A 13873-nucleotide genomic window follows, 5' to 3' on the forward strand; every position below is an offset into this window, starting at 1 on the left:
CTATGTGGGGGTCTCATAATTGAATGTAGGGGTCATGAAATTATGATATATTATCACTAAATGATTTACATATCAATTTTATTTCCCTGTCATGTATCTAGTCATAAGTAGAATGGAATCACAAGTAGAAAAAGTTTTAAGAAGCCCTGATCTGGACTTCACAAAATGTCATGATCAAGGTTAGAAGGTCTGTAAGAAGACAGATAAGTAACACATTTGCCATAGATGGAATTATGAGTTGGCCCCACCATTCTAGAAAACAATTGGAATTTTGTGAGGAAAAATATAAAACAATTCATAAGTGCTTCCATTCAACGGTTCCATTATTGGATTTATGTTTCACAGAGGCTATTGACTAAAAATGTAAAGAACTTAAAAAAGTCTTATTTACCAAAATATTACAGTATCATTCCATAATAAGAAAAATCTAGAAACATTGGAGAAATATAGCTGGAGAAACTGTCATATAAATATAATGGGATGTTATTTTAATATAAGAAATGACCAAAAAAATTCAAATAAATACAGGAAAACTTGTGTGTCTAATTTTTCTCATCTATAAAATAAATGAGAGGGTTGGACCAGACAACTGCTAAAGTCCCTTTCAAAACTGTCTTTATGTGGGTAAATTATGGTATATGAAGGTTATGGAATATTATGGTTCTATAAGAAATGACCAGCAGGAGGAATATAGAGAGGCCTGGACAAGACTTAAATCAACTGATGCTGAGTGAAACGAGCAGAACCAGGAGATCGCTGTACGCTGTATACTGTACGAGGATGTATTCTGATGGAAGTGGATATCTTCAACATAGAGAAGAGCTAATCCAGTTGCAATTGATCAATGATGGACAGAATCAGCTACACCCAGAGAAGGAACACTGGGAAATGAGTGTAAACTGTGAGCACTGTTTTCTTTGCTTTTCTTCCCATATTACTTTTACCTTCCTAATACAATCCTTCCTTTGCAACAACAACAACAAAATTCGGTTCTGCCCATATATATTGTACCTAGGATATACTATAAGATATTTAGTATGTATGGGAATGCCTGCCATCTAGGGGAGGGGGTGGAGGGAAGGAGGGGAAAAATTCGGAACAGAAGGGAGTACAAGGGATAATGTAAAAAAATTACCTATGCATATGTACTGTCAAAAATGTTCTAATTATAAAAATTAATAAAAAAAACTATATGGTCCCTTATGGTGAAAAAAGCAGAACCGGAAGATTAATGTACACAATGACTACAATAAAGTAAATGAAGATCTCACTAGAAGAAAACAATTCAGAACAAATGGTGGTCAGTGTTAGTTCCAGATGACTGAACTCAAAACAAAATCACATTTTCTGCGATGATAAAATTACATATAAGAATGATGTTACAGGTTCTGTTGGTCACTATTGCATAATGAGTGTTTCAACGTTATTTCGGGGGTGGAGGAGATGCTATGCTAAGGCTGTTTATTGGGAATTGGCTGATAGATCAGAATGTATACTAAAAAAAAAAAAAAAGGAAAGAAACTGAAGGAGTTTGGACTCTGGAACTAAAGATCTTAAATCCCCTTCCTGAGGCATCATGCAAACAACCAGAAGAGCACTCTTTTGGAGTCCAAGGACTTGGATTTGAATCCCGGCTTTGTTACCGCCTCAAATGAGACCTTTTCAAAAGTATGTAGTGTCTCAGTTTCCTTATCTCAGATGAAAGATTTGGACCAAAAACCTATTTAAACTCTAAATCCAAGACTATAACATTTTATTCTGCATGTTTTAATGTCCAGTATCCAACAGAGACTCTGCAAGTTCCTTTGTACTGTTCAGTTAGTCCTGACTTTGACAAAGGATTCCATTTTTCCCCTCCCCAGCATTCTCTTTTTCGGCCACTAGATGTCTCCAACTACCCAGCTCTAAGCTACTCTGGGTCATTGTCATTCTCCGTGAGCCTGTTAAGAAGGAGACAGGGGAAGGAGCTGCCTCCAGGTCTCTGAAATGCCCTTTGGTGTTGGTTTTTCCCCGGTCAGTAAGGAGCTAAAACTAGGATTCTACAAGAGCTTTCAAGTTTATTGTTGTAATTACGAATACAAAATGTACATACAAAGCAGCAGAAATTTACACATTTACAATTTGGGGGCAATGCTCAGGTTTGCGTTGCATGCCCCGTGGAATCTAACACATGCCTTTGTTCCCTTTCCCTGCCTCACGCGCACAGTCACGACCATCTCTGAATGCAGCCCTCCCTTCGTCTCACTACAGATCCTTGTACTTGGTCAAAATGCAAGTCAGTCCAGTCCGCGACGCTTAACGGCTTTTGATCATTCCCTTTCCTTTCCCTTCTCAACCAGGCTCCTTTCACTGTCTTTTCTTTTTCTTTTTTTTTTTTTTTTTTTGCTGGATTTAGCTCCAGCAGCAAAACTTCAGGAGAGAAAACAGACCACAATGCCCGCCTTGAAGTTCCTTACACTTACGTGGGCCAGGAAAATGGCCACTGTCTAATATCAATGGGCGTTTGTAATGCTGCTGGCTAATTGGATTTAGCAACTATGTACCGGAACTCTCTGGAAATTCTACACAATAATTAAGCTTTGATCGCCAAAGCAGCGATCTTGAAATCTGTGGCTCTCACTAGCAATCAAATAAATAAATAGGAATAAATAAGACAAATAAATAAAGCAAATTCACATTGACCTAAATGGAATTTTTACATGTCTGTGGTTTTTTTCCTTCAAATTATGTGTGCATCTTGTTCACATTTTAGCACGTTAAAGTGCTAAAACTAGTGTTAAAGCTTTAGAACCAGTTTAGTTAGGCGAAATAGACTGGGGGGGGTCACTTCACCCCACTCTCCAAAGAATGATGACTGTGGGCTCCTTTAGAATGTGGATATTCGAGAGGATTTATAGGAGTTCTCCTTAAGACTGTCAAATATTGCCTTCGTGCCATTCTGCCAGTGAAGCACGAGATCCATTGGGGTTTTCCCATCCTATTCAGAAGAGAAAAATACATTTTACTTCCAGGTGGAAAGAACTGATGGATTCACACAGGATTTGATTGTTGTTTAATGCAGCAATGGCCTGTGGAACAGTAGAGATAGTTTGCGTATTTTCCATGATGTGTACTTTAAGTTAATGATGTTCAGCCTCGGGCCATGGGTTTACATGGTTCCTTTATTGTAAATTAGATACCCAAGCCTTTCCAAGCCACTTAGATAACATTAGGAAAGAATCCTCCCATACCTTTCTCCCCCTTTTTTGAGGGCCCACATTCTGGTCCCAGAATAATTAGGTCAATCCAGGTAAAATTGTCTTGTACTAGCTATCAATTATATACATACATATATATATATATATATATATGTATATATATATATATATATATATATATATACATGCATTTAGAAATGTGCTTCTACGTTATAATTTACAAATCATGTTTTTATTTCTACTACTGCAAAAAGTTGCATTTTTCTAGTTCTACTTTTCTACATCCACCCGTAAAGGTAAACCTTGCTTTAAGAAAATCTAAACAATAAAAGAGATTTGAATCTAAGAAATGTTATACTGTGTGAGAAACATGGCTCAGCTCAGGAACATGTTTCTGAACCAACCCAGAAAAGGCTTGCAGGAGAATATGATTCTCGCTCATGACAACAACTTTAAAAGATTAGAATCTATCCCAGAACATCTGTATTTGTTTTTCTTAGCTTCCTGAGTAGCCAGGATTAGAGGAGTGTCACCAAGCCTGTTTTTTTTATTTTTAAAACATTTTAATAAATATAATACAATTGGTTTCCTTTGTAATCCTAAGGGCTTTTTTGGGGGGGAGGGTTGCATTTAAAAACTTTATTTTGAGAAGTGGACCCTAGATTTCACTGGATTTAACAAAGAGAAGGTGGTTTATTCATATGGCAAAAGAATTTTCTGCTCTACCAAAAGATTCTTTAAAATAGTGAGTTCTGGAAGTGCACTTATAAATATTTTGATTTTCAAAAAAAAGACAATTTTCACTTAACTTTTCTGATTGGAACAAATAACATTATGTAAAATGAGGTACACCTGGGGTTTAGGAAGTGTAAAATGTTTTTGACAAATACGACATTTAAGCCATATTATTTTCAACTAATTGCACTAATTAGAGGTAATAAACTTGAAAAAGTATCTCGGCTGGAAGCACAAATAAATTTACACAAATAAATCTACATAAACATGATCACAATATTCCCTTTTTGTGTATGCCTGCCTCAGAATTTATAGTTTGCAAAAGACAAAAAATTTAAAATCTAGACCAATTTAAAATGAAATTTTAACTTAAAGGAATATTACATCCTTCGGTTTTATGCTTTCTAGGTGACATTTTGACATCTAGGTCTAAAGGCAAGAATTACACCTTTTTTACCTTTGCTTCAACAAGGATTGATTTATGAAGTCTTTTCTACATACCAAGCACTGCCATAGATTCTCAAGGAGATACAAAAATAAGATACAATCCTTTTTTTTAATGGAGCTTACAAGGGATGAGACACAAAGACAAATAATCACAATACAAAATAAAACAGAAGAAACATATGATTTGTTGTATACAATGTATGTTACACAGCAGATGCCTAATAAGCATTGAATGAATTAGTTGTATTTACTTTTAAAGAAGGTGATTCTGAGCACGCAATGAATGCTCAATATTGCTTAGTGTCAAGGAAATGAAAGGAGAGGTGATTCTATGCACAACTCAGAAATTACGAAAATGTGGAGGGAGATATATTTAACTCAAATGGGGGGCATAGTGGTTTTTTACATTACAAGAGCTTTTGTCCTCTTAAAATAATTCACAGGTTTGGGTTTATTTTTGTTTGGGGCTTTTTTAAAAGTGCTATTAATGGAATGTTTTAAGGGCTACCTGAAGGCAAATTGAAATTGAGGGTTATGACAGTTTTTTTTCAAAACACAGACAAAAGAATAACTTGGAGGAAAAAAGTGTGGGGGAGATGGTGGCAGTCAGGAAGAGGAAGGCAATAGGGAGGATGGTAGTTAAATTATCTAATATGAATGTCAACATTAACTGGAATTCCCTGTATCATTGCTCTGCTCTCCATTCTAAAAATTTTCGAATATTTCAGCAAGGGAGCAAGAGTGGGAAGGATAACTGGCCCTTGGGCTTCATTCAGCTGTTGGTGCTAGAAGCAGGCAGTAATTCAGTGACTCATGTGTCTCACTGTGAAAGTGAATGCTTCTGATTGCTCTCTTGTCTTGAAGTCCAAACTTAGAGTTGGGAAGGAAATATTTTGCATAGAAAGGAAGCAACCTTGAAGTGGAAGCAGTCACTGTATTCCAAGAACAGGGCTTTGCACTACAGAGCTATTCTTTTGTCCAGTAAAAGAACAAATTAAAAACCACCTAAATATCAAATGAAGGATTCTTTTACACAGATTGAAGTTTTTCCTACCTCTGGTCAACTGACCTAAGTCTTCCCCACTGTCACTATGGAAACCATCAGTGATTTTGGAATAGAATATCAACTCTCCTAAGAGAATCACAGAACCTCCTAAAACATGTAGCTACATGAATTTTCTGAAGCCATATTTAAGGCAGAGCCAAGAAGGAAAAGGCATTCATGCACCCTAGGAAAAATGAAAATTGTGTCTTTTCTGTGTTATTATTAGGTAGAAACTTTGAGCTTTTATAAATGTTTATAAATATATTATGTGTCTATAACTCATGTTATTTGACATATCATAAAATAAAATAACCTACATACCATAGGGAAGATTGAAAGGCACCAAAATGTGTACTTTTATATAAAAATAATATTTAAAAGTATCCTTAATTCTTCTTGCCTTATTCCTGCCTTCCAAATATACCTAACCTGTGTGCTACAGTTTTGGTGGCTTTTACTCTGTCCTACCCCCAATCCCAGTCCTGATTAAAGGGAATCCTTCAGTAGATAGGAACATTTGGCAAATGACTATCAAGTACTTACGCAATTTTTGGCATTCAGATTTGCTCCATACATAATCAGCAGTCTTATCATTTTGTAACGGTTCAGCCTGACAGCATCATGCAGAGGTGTGTCTCCTTCCTGAGAGAGGTAAAATAAACAAGCTAAAGGAAGGATGCAACAACCTCTTACCAAAGAACAATTCATAAGTCCAAGGTTCGGAGGAAGAATTTCAGTCCCTTTGACTTACCCGGTCTCTGGCATTAAGGTCAGCTTCACATGCAATGAGGTGTTCCCCGCACTCATATCGCCCCGTCCTCACAGCCACATGCAGAGGTGTACTGAGCAGCTAGATAATCGTAAATATTGACAGTCAGAGATACATAGTAAGAAAGTAACCCACACAACCTTCCTCTTAGTCACCAGAAAGAGGAGGCAAACTTGACAATGGATTTTCATTTAAGTAGCATGACCTTAGAATGGGGTTTCCACTGCTAAGTCAAGAAGGAATTTTACCTTATCTCGAGCATTGACGTTTGCTCCTTTGTTTAGTAAAAACTTCAGAACATCCAGATTCCCACCACGACATGCCCAGTGAACAGCAGTGGACTCCAGCTACATCAAGAATATGAGATACCATGTAAAAAAGAGTAACACACTGGGATAGGTAGGACATAGTCCCAAAAAATCAGTGAGTGTGGGGGGGGGGCAGAGGTTGGCATATAGGGGGACAGAGCCTTTGTGACATTGAAGTCCATCAGCTTGCTGAGGTCTTACTCATTCTTTTGGTTGTGGACAATTGCTTCTTCTTGCTTTTAGTTAAAAAAATGAAGAATCTGTGTTTCACCTAGAGCTTAACATTGTACTGGACAGGTATTCTATTTTTGTATATCTGAACAACATACAGCCTCTTAGTAAATATTAGAGATACATGAGTAGGCAGAGTGGGTGCTCTCAGAAGTGGTAACTAAAACACAGATCTTAATTCCAATCTGACACATTGTGCCTGCTCATTCTTAACTTCACCCAATCCATTCCTACAATTTCAGTAATCATGGATGCTAACAACTTCGGGACCTACAATTTACAGTTACTTCATATTATACATATTAATAGAAACTTCCACCAAGCTAAATTTAATGAGATTTTGGCTTTTGGAGTTCCATTTGCCCCCAGTGTTTACATTGAAATCCCATTTAGGAACCCAGCTGCAAAAGCTGGCTTTTGTTTTCTGTTTGTCTATTTGTTTATTTATAATTCTCTGTTTGGCTTAAAATTGAAAATAAAGATCTTTTTTAAAAAATCTATTTCCTCCAACCCCGTGCCCTACCCTTTGTTACATAACCACCAATTAAGCTTCATTTGAAAAAACTATTCTCCCACCTATTGAGCAAATCTATAAAATGTAGGAATCCTGGTGGAAATCACAGCCATTCAGTTACTGAGCCCTCTAGAGGGGGCACTTTCCATACATCCTCTTCATTTAGCGTATACTAAAGATCAGAATCTCACTGATGCAGTAGGTACATGCACACATATGAGTGTAGAGGCTCTGTATGCTGCTGAAACCAGTCAGCATTGATGAGTACATAGCAAAATTTATGTTATGAGAGAGCAATGTATTGAAAGGGACAAATTCACTATTTTTTCTCTGAAGTTCTATTGATTTAATCATGACTCACCACCTGAATCACAATGACCACAATGAACATCATTCAGAGATAGATTCTCTTTCTTCCCCTTGCATATTCCTTCCCTTCCTGTTTAGAATGAAGAGAAAATCTATTCCTCATGACTACTTTCAACCATTGTCCTTTTTTCTTTTTCGTAAAGGAATTCCTTTCTTTTTCGTAAAGGAATTCCTTTCTTTTTGACCTAATCTTTCTCAATTTTCTCAATCCTTTCAGGCAGATTTTTCACAATGGCTCATTTTTTCTTAACTCTCAAGAACTTTATTCATCTTTTCTAAGTTTAAAGGAAGAAAGGAAGGAAAGAAGGAAGGAAAGAGGGAGAAAGGAAGGAAAGAATGAAAGAAGGAAGGAAGAAGGAAGAGAAAGAGGGAGAGAGGAATGAGGGAAGAATTCAAATGTTTACCATATCACGGAATTCAATTTGGGCTCCAGAATTCACTAACTTTTCCACGATGGCCAAATGTCCTTGAGAGCATGCTCGGTGAAGAGCTGTCCGTTTGTACTATTAAAAAAAGACAAAGGACAAAAGAAGGATGGCAATAAATATAAAAACTTTGTAGAAATCCATATCTTCCTGTTCAAAAATGGCAGGCTGCTGAAACTCTTGGGTTTTCTAGTGCTTAATATTGATGTCAAGTTTGTTTAAAATTCTATTACTAATTCTCAATGTGAAACTGCCTATTAGGCATATAACAAACAAAGCCATTGAGGTCCAGAGTATGGTACTCAAATTTAAATGGTTCAGAGGTACTTGCATTTTAAAGTTATTCCTTTATTGTATGTTGTAAATTCTTTATTTACTTAGTACTTACCATAAAAGATCAAGCAGTTACCTTCTGTTTGGAGACATGGCTATGTTAGATGGTAGATTCATTTTATAGCTGAACTCAAAGGCCCATCTATTTCATTTCAGTTATATATTGAAAGGTTTTGAAGAATTTTCACAAATAAAAGTAATATATATTTACATGGTACTTTGTGGCTCTCTGTCTCTCTCTTTATATATATATGTAGGATATCAATCTTATACCTATATGATCTACCACAAGGCAGGCATTGAAAGTATAAGATGACCTCAATGATCCCTCTCTTCTCTTAACATAGCATCCTATAATTCCAATATTATAAATGAAGAAACTAAATCTCAAAGAGATTAAAGGTCTTGACCAAAGTCATAGCTAATAAACTAGACTAAGATTTCTAAATTCAGAAACATTGATTGCTTTGTCCCATAGTGATTCATTGCCTCTGAAACTATACAAAAGGAATCTAATACCTTTGGTGAATTTGTTTTGTATATGTGTATTTATCTTCCTAGAACAGATTATATTTTTTATCTAAATGATTCCTTTTAAACAAGCAAAGATGATCCTTAACTATGTTTTTCCATGACTGACTTGATTTTTCTGAATAATGTATATAATAATGTCTTTCCCTCTTTACCTATCTAAAGGGCCTTTTAAAAAGATCAAGTATATTACTGTTTTGCTTTATTAGAATGGGAAGTTCCTTGGGTGGATATACTATGGGGAATGGTAATAACTTAATATGATAGAAAAAACTAAAGGCATCAATAGAAAATTAATTTCTTAAAACATTAAACTATTTCTAAAAAGTAATGCAAAGGCAAGGAAGACATAAGGAAGAAGGGAGCAGAGGATGGTGCAAAGAGAGGAAAATTATTTGAGCTATCCAAGTTCCTAGTTGTTGCATACAACCAGGCTATTCCATAGGTGATAAGGTATGGTGAAAGTGTTTTCAGTTGCTAAATTTGGTGCTTGTGGTAAAGCATCAGAAACATAAAAGGGAAAAGATCTGGGGGAAAGAAGGGAAGTCTTGGTGCAGATTTATTAAAGCATAACTAAGAGACTTACTTCATCACATGCATCTGGATCCTTCTTGTCAGACAAAAATTTTTCAATTACTGGCAGCTTATTCTCCAATGAAGCCTTCAGAAACTTCTGCACGTCCACGGGTTCTGTCTAAAGACCAAGACATTGCATGTAGATTACTGTGGATGCTCTATAACACTCAATCATTCAACAAACATTTAGTAAACACTTACTATTGCCAGTTACTGACTAACCATTGGGAATACAAAGAAAAGCAAATATATGGACCAAACCCTCAAAGAGCTCATATTTAAGTGGGACAAATTATGTAAATAACTATTTTCATATAGGATATATATAAATATATATATATATATATATATATATATATATATATATATATATATATATATATATATATACACATACACACACACACACATACACACACACACACACACACACACACACACACACACACACATATATATATCCTATGTATGGGAAGTATTTTTGGAGGAACAGATTACATCACAGACTTACATATATCAGCATAACAAACTTTCAGATACTAGACTACAGTTCTTATTATGTTCTCATAGTCCTTACTATAATTTCTGGTTCAGGTTCCTTTAAAACTGGAACTTTGATTTTCTTGTATTTTTTTCTTTTCTTTAGTTGAATGATAGTTTCAAGGTCTTGTAAATTTTCAAGTTTTGACCTTTGTTCCAGTTTTTTCTTCTTGAGCTGAAAAATAAAACAAAATAGTTTGTTAACCCTTCTCTTGAGAATACCTTAAGGACAGGTGGGAGTCCTAGTCCCATTTGGCCATCTGTTGAAGTCTATGGAGCCCTCCTCAGAATAATGTTTTTACATGAATAAACTAGAATATATAAGATACAAAGGAAACTGATTAGATTAAAATATTTTTTCAAATATATTATATTGATATATTATATATATATATATGTAATATTAAATACATTTAAAAGTTTATATCTCACAGTTTAAAACCCTCTGCTTTAGATTCTACATGCAAAGAGTAAATGACTGGGAGCAATTATTTATATAGTTCAACGAGAGTTTGATTTTTCTCTTAATATAGACATTTCAGATTAAATTAGAAGTTTGAATTTATTCAAAAGATAATTTTTCCATTCCCTATTTCATTCTGCATGTCTGTGCAAGTGTGGAAATAGCCTAACCCTAAATGTTGGTACTTCCACAGTAAAGAGATCTTGGGTCTTCATAATTGTTAGCATCAGCACACAAAGTGCCATGTGGTTGAGAAATGGTTTCAGGAAGTCAAGCAACCTAAGACACATCCCTGCCTCCAACTCTATCTAGTTATGGAATCCTGGACAAGTCATCTAACCTCTCTTAAGTTTCAGTTGACTTATGAAACTGAAATGGTTGGGTCTCTTTCAGCTCTATCATGAATTTTCTGAAACTCACTTTTCTTTCTCTTCATTGCACATTATTTAACTATTTGAGTATAATTATAGATACCAGTGAAAATAAATCTCAAAAAGAGATATGTAGAGATCCACTATCTTAAGGACCTAGGATAGAATTCCAGTTCTGATACCCACTGGCAATATTACCTTGGATAAAATCATTTAATCATGTTTGGCTTCAAGTTTACTCATCTGTAAAATGAGAGAATATGTCTGCATAATTTCCGCATCCTCCAGTTCTAAGTCTATGACTCAATACCCTATTCTTTGAAACGCATGCAATCCTGTGATTCTAACATTCACTTGTCACTACACATTTTGCTTCTTTACCAGTAGATTAACCACACTTGAAACTCCATTGTATAGACTGGCTGTCCACACAAACAAGAAAATCAGAGCAAAGTCAATTATCTAGGCTTTTACTCTAGTGGACAATAAGCCATATTATCGAGGAGAAAATCATCATCTTGATTTGAATTAGACTTATCACCTTTCTATTTCATTTTGGTATATGCAAATGTGATCACACAAACTGAAAAGACTGACTTAGGATCCATTGGTGATAGCCTTGTCAAAGACTGATTATGAGGAAGAATCTCACAATGTCTTTTTGAATAACTTGATGTATTCAGACAATTGTCTCCATTTCCATTTTACTCTGCATGTCTGTGCAAGCATAGAAACAGATTAAACACTAAGTGTTGGTACTTTCATAGTAAAGAGACCTCAGGACTTCACAGTTATTATCATCAGCACACAAAGTGTGATGTGGTGGGGAAAAAAAGTTTGAGGAAGTTGAATAAACTAAGCTGCATAGTTGGCTCTGCCACTCTCTAGCTGGGGGATCCTGGGCAAATCACTTAATTTGCCCATTTTTTTTCAAAATACCTTGTGCCTCCTGCAAGGGATTTAAATTATATATATATATATATATATATATATATATATATATATATATATATAATATTATATTACATATTTATGTATGTATATATATATATTACAAATGGGTAAACTGAGCCTTAAAGAGTTAAAAATGACAATGTCACTAAGCCAGTAAGCAGCAGAATTAGAATTGGTACCTAGATTCTCAGACTCCAGACCCAGCACTCCTTCACTAGATCACACTCTGTTCCTGTTTTTAATGATTTTCTTGGCCCTATTTCCACCCAGTTAAGATTTGAGAGGACAAAAAAAAAAAAAAATCACAGGATGCCCCAAACATCTTTTTTTTTCTTCTTACCTCTGCCTCTAGCTGTTTCTCATTCTGACTTTCCCAGATCAATGAATGTCTTGGAAGTGTCTTCAGGTCCTCATGCTTTTCCAAAGTCACAGCAGCTTCATATTCTCCATTTCTAAAGTCCTCTGGGAGGAAATCCCTGGTCTCCCTGTTGTCATTCTTCTTCCCTGTCACCTAAAAAGGGAAATGCAAGATTAAAGGCAAAAGGATATCATCTCAGGTAAATTCCCATGAAGGATGCTGAATTCTCCTCTGGCTGCTGATTCCCTAAAGAAATTCTATCTTGGCAGAAAGAGTAAGACTAGATTACAAGTTATAAATACTTCAATGAAAGGACTAGTCACAAATATTCAGGTTGCCATGAGTGGATTCCTGTTCACCACAGTAGACAAATGAAAGATAACTTTAGGTAGATATGGTTTTAAGACATTTTTATTTGCTTAATCAGTCTCCCCACCTTGCTACTCAATTATTAGAAACTCATAAGTCTAGTTCTTTAAAACTTTTATGGCTGAGTTTTTAGGAAGTTTTTAAAATATTATACTATTTAATTCACCCCAATATCCTTGGCTTCTATGAAATAAATCCTTTTCCCCACAGATATTTTGATAAATATGACCATTCAACATTTAGCAAAAAATCAGATATTTTGATAAATATGACCATTTAATTTTTGGCAATAAATCAACTTTAGCCATAATTCAAAGTATACTACCAATTTACTATCAAAGTCCTCCATTTTCTAATCAATAACATGTCCTATCATATTATAATAAACTCTTTTCACAAATGGTTTAGTTATATGAAAGAAAATGGCATCCTCTTTTCCCAAAAGCAGCTAGACTGAGTCCCTAGTTTATATAAATTCAAAAACAGATTTTTAAAAAACCATACATACATACATACATACATACATATATATATACATATATATATATAAATCTGTACCTACCAGTTCCTCTACTTTCAGCATCATCATCTTTACCAATCCTTGGTTTTTAGACAATAATCTTACTAGATGATACCTTTAAGTCAGTTCTGCTGAGACCCACTAACAAATTGGGCCTATATATATGATGAAGGAGGAAGGCTGAGTGAGATAATCTTCCAACCTGGGAACCCAAATAACCTCCTTGCTCCTCCCACCACTAGTCACTCAGAGGCAGGTGAATATTCATTCCAGTCCCAGTATCTGGGAGTCAGGGAAGCACAGGGAGGGGGGAGCATTGCAGTCTAACCACATTGAATGTGTGAATCAGGGGGAAATGTGAGATGCCCGTTTCACTGGCAGTGACTACATAACTCAGCAATGCTAGTCATCTGATCCATCAAGTGCCCATGGGACAGCTGTCTGTTGATATTGCACCATATCTCTACATTTTTCCCCTTCCTCGCCAGCTTTTGTAGGAGTAACATATCAAGAAAATGTAAATGCCCCATGTATCACACTCACAGTAATATCTTTCTGATAAGCAGTCTTATCAGCACTTCCCTTAAGGGAAATGAGGCTTTAGAACATGTAAACAGCTTTAGAGGACAGGACTTAAGTTCCTGATGGCACTTGTCTATATCTGTTTGGAATTCTCTCGAGAGTTATTGAACCAGAATGATGTCTGGGACTAAAAAGACCCCATGACATGATACATTACCATCATTAGGAGAACTCCGAAGTATCCAGCTATGCATTTTGACTCAATGTTGTCATTGGGCCTAATATAGTACACTGGG

General features: G+C 35.5%; 1 protein-coding gene across 1 annotated transcript; it reads right to left on the reverse strand.

The window, feature by feature from the left end:
- Nucleotides 1–2037: 2037 nt before the first annotated feature.
- ANKRD1 (ankyrin repeat domain 1) lies at nucleotides 2038–13309 on the reverse strand. The gene is made up of 9 exons (XM_074295828.1): nucleotides 13098–13309; nucleotides 12149–12319; nucleotides 10058–10195; nucleotides 9491–9598; nucleotides 8020–8118; nucleotides 6442–6540; nucleotides 6176–6274; nucleotides 5968–6066; nucleotides 2038–2977 (listed from the first exon to the last, which is right to left on the reverse strand). Exons 1-9 carry the CDS (start codon nucleotides 13122–13124, stop codon nucleotides 2867–2869), a joined length of 951 nt encoding a protein of 316 aa, XP_074151929.1. The 5' UTR covers nucleotides 13125–13309; the 3' UTR covers nucleotides 2038–2866.
- Between the last annotated feature and the right edge of the window lie 564 nt (nucleotides 13310–13873).

The sequence above is a fragment of the Sminthopsis crassicaudata genome, chromosome 2 (genome assembly GCF_048593235.1).
Source record: "Sminthopsis crassicaudata isolate SCR6 chromosome 2, ASM4859323v1, whole genome shotgun sequence".
Classification (NCBI taxonomy): Eukaryota; Metazoa; Chordata; class Mammalia; order Dasyuromorphia; family Dasyuridae; genus Sminthopsis; species Sminthopsis crassicaudata.

Bases quoted from the DNA above. Each gene is read 5' to 3' on its own strand.
- ANKRD1 (XM_074295828.1), bottom strand. From the start codon at position 13,124: ATGATGATGCTGAAAGTAGAGGAACTG. The intron at 6,541-8,019 runs GTAAACATTTGA...TTCTTGATGTAG, and splicing joins AAATTGAATTCCGTGATATG to CTGGAGTCCACTGCTGTTCA. The intron at 6,275-6,441 runs GTAAAATTCCTT...ACGATTATCTAG, and splicing joins ACGTCAATGCTCGAGATAAG to CTGCTCAGTACACCTCTGCA.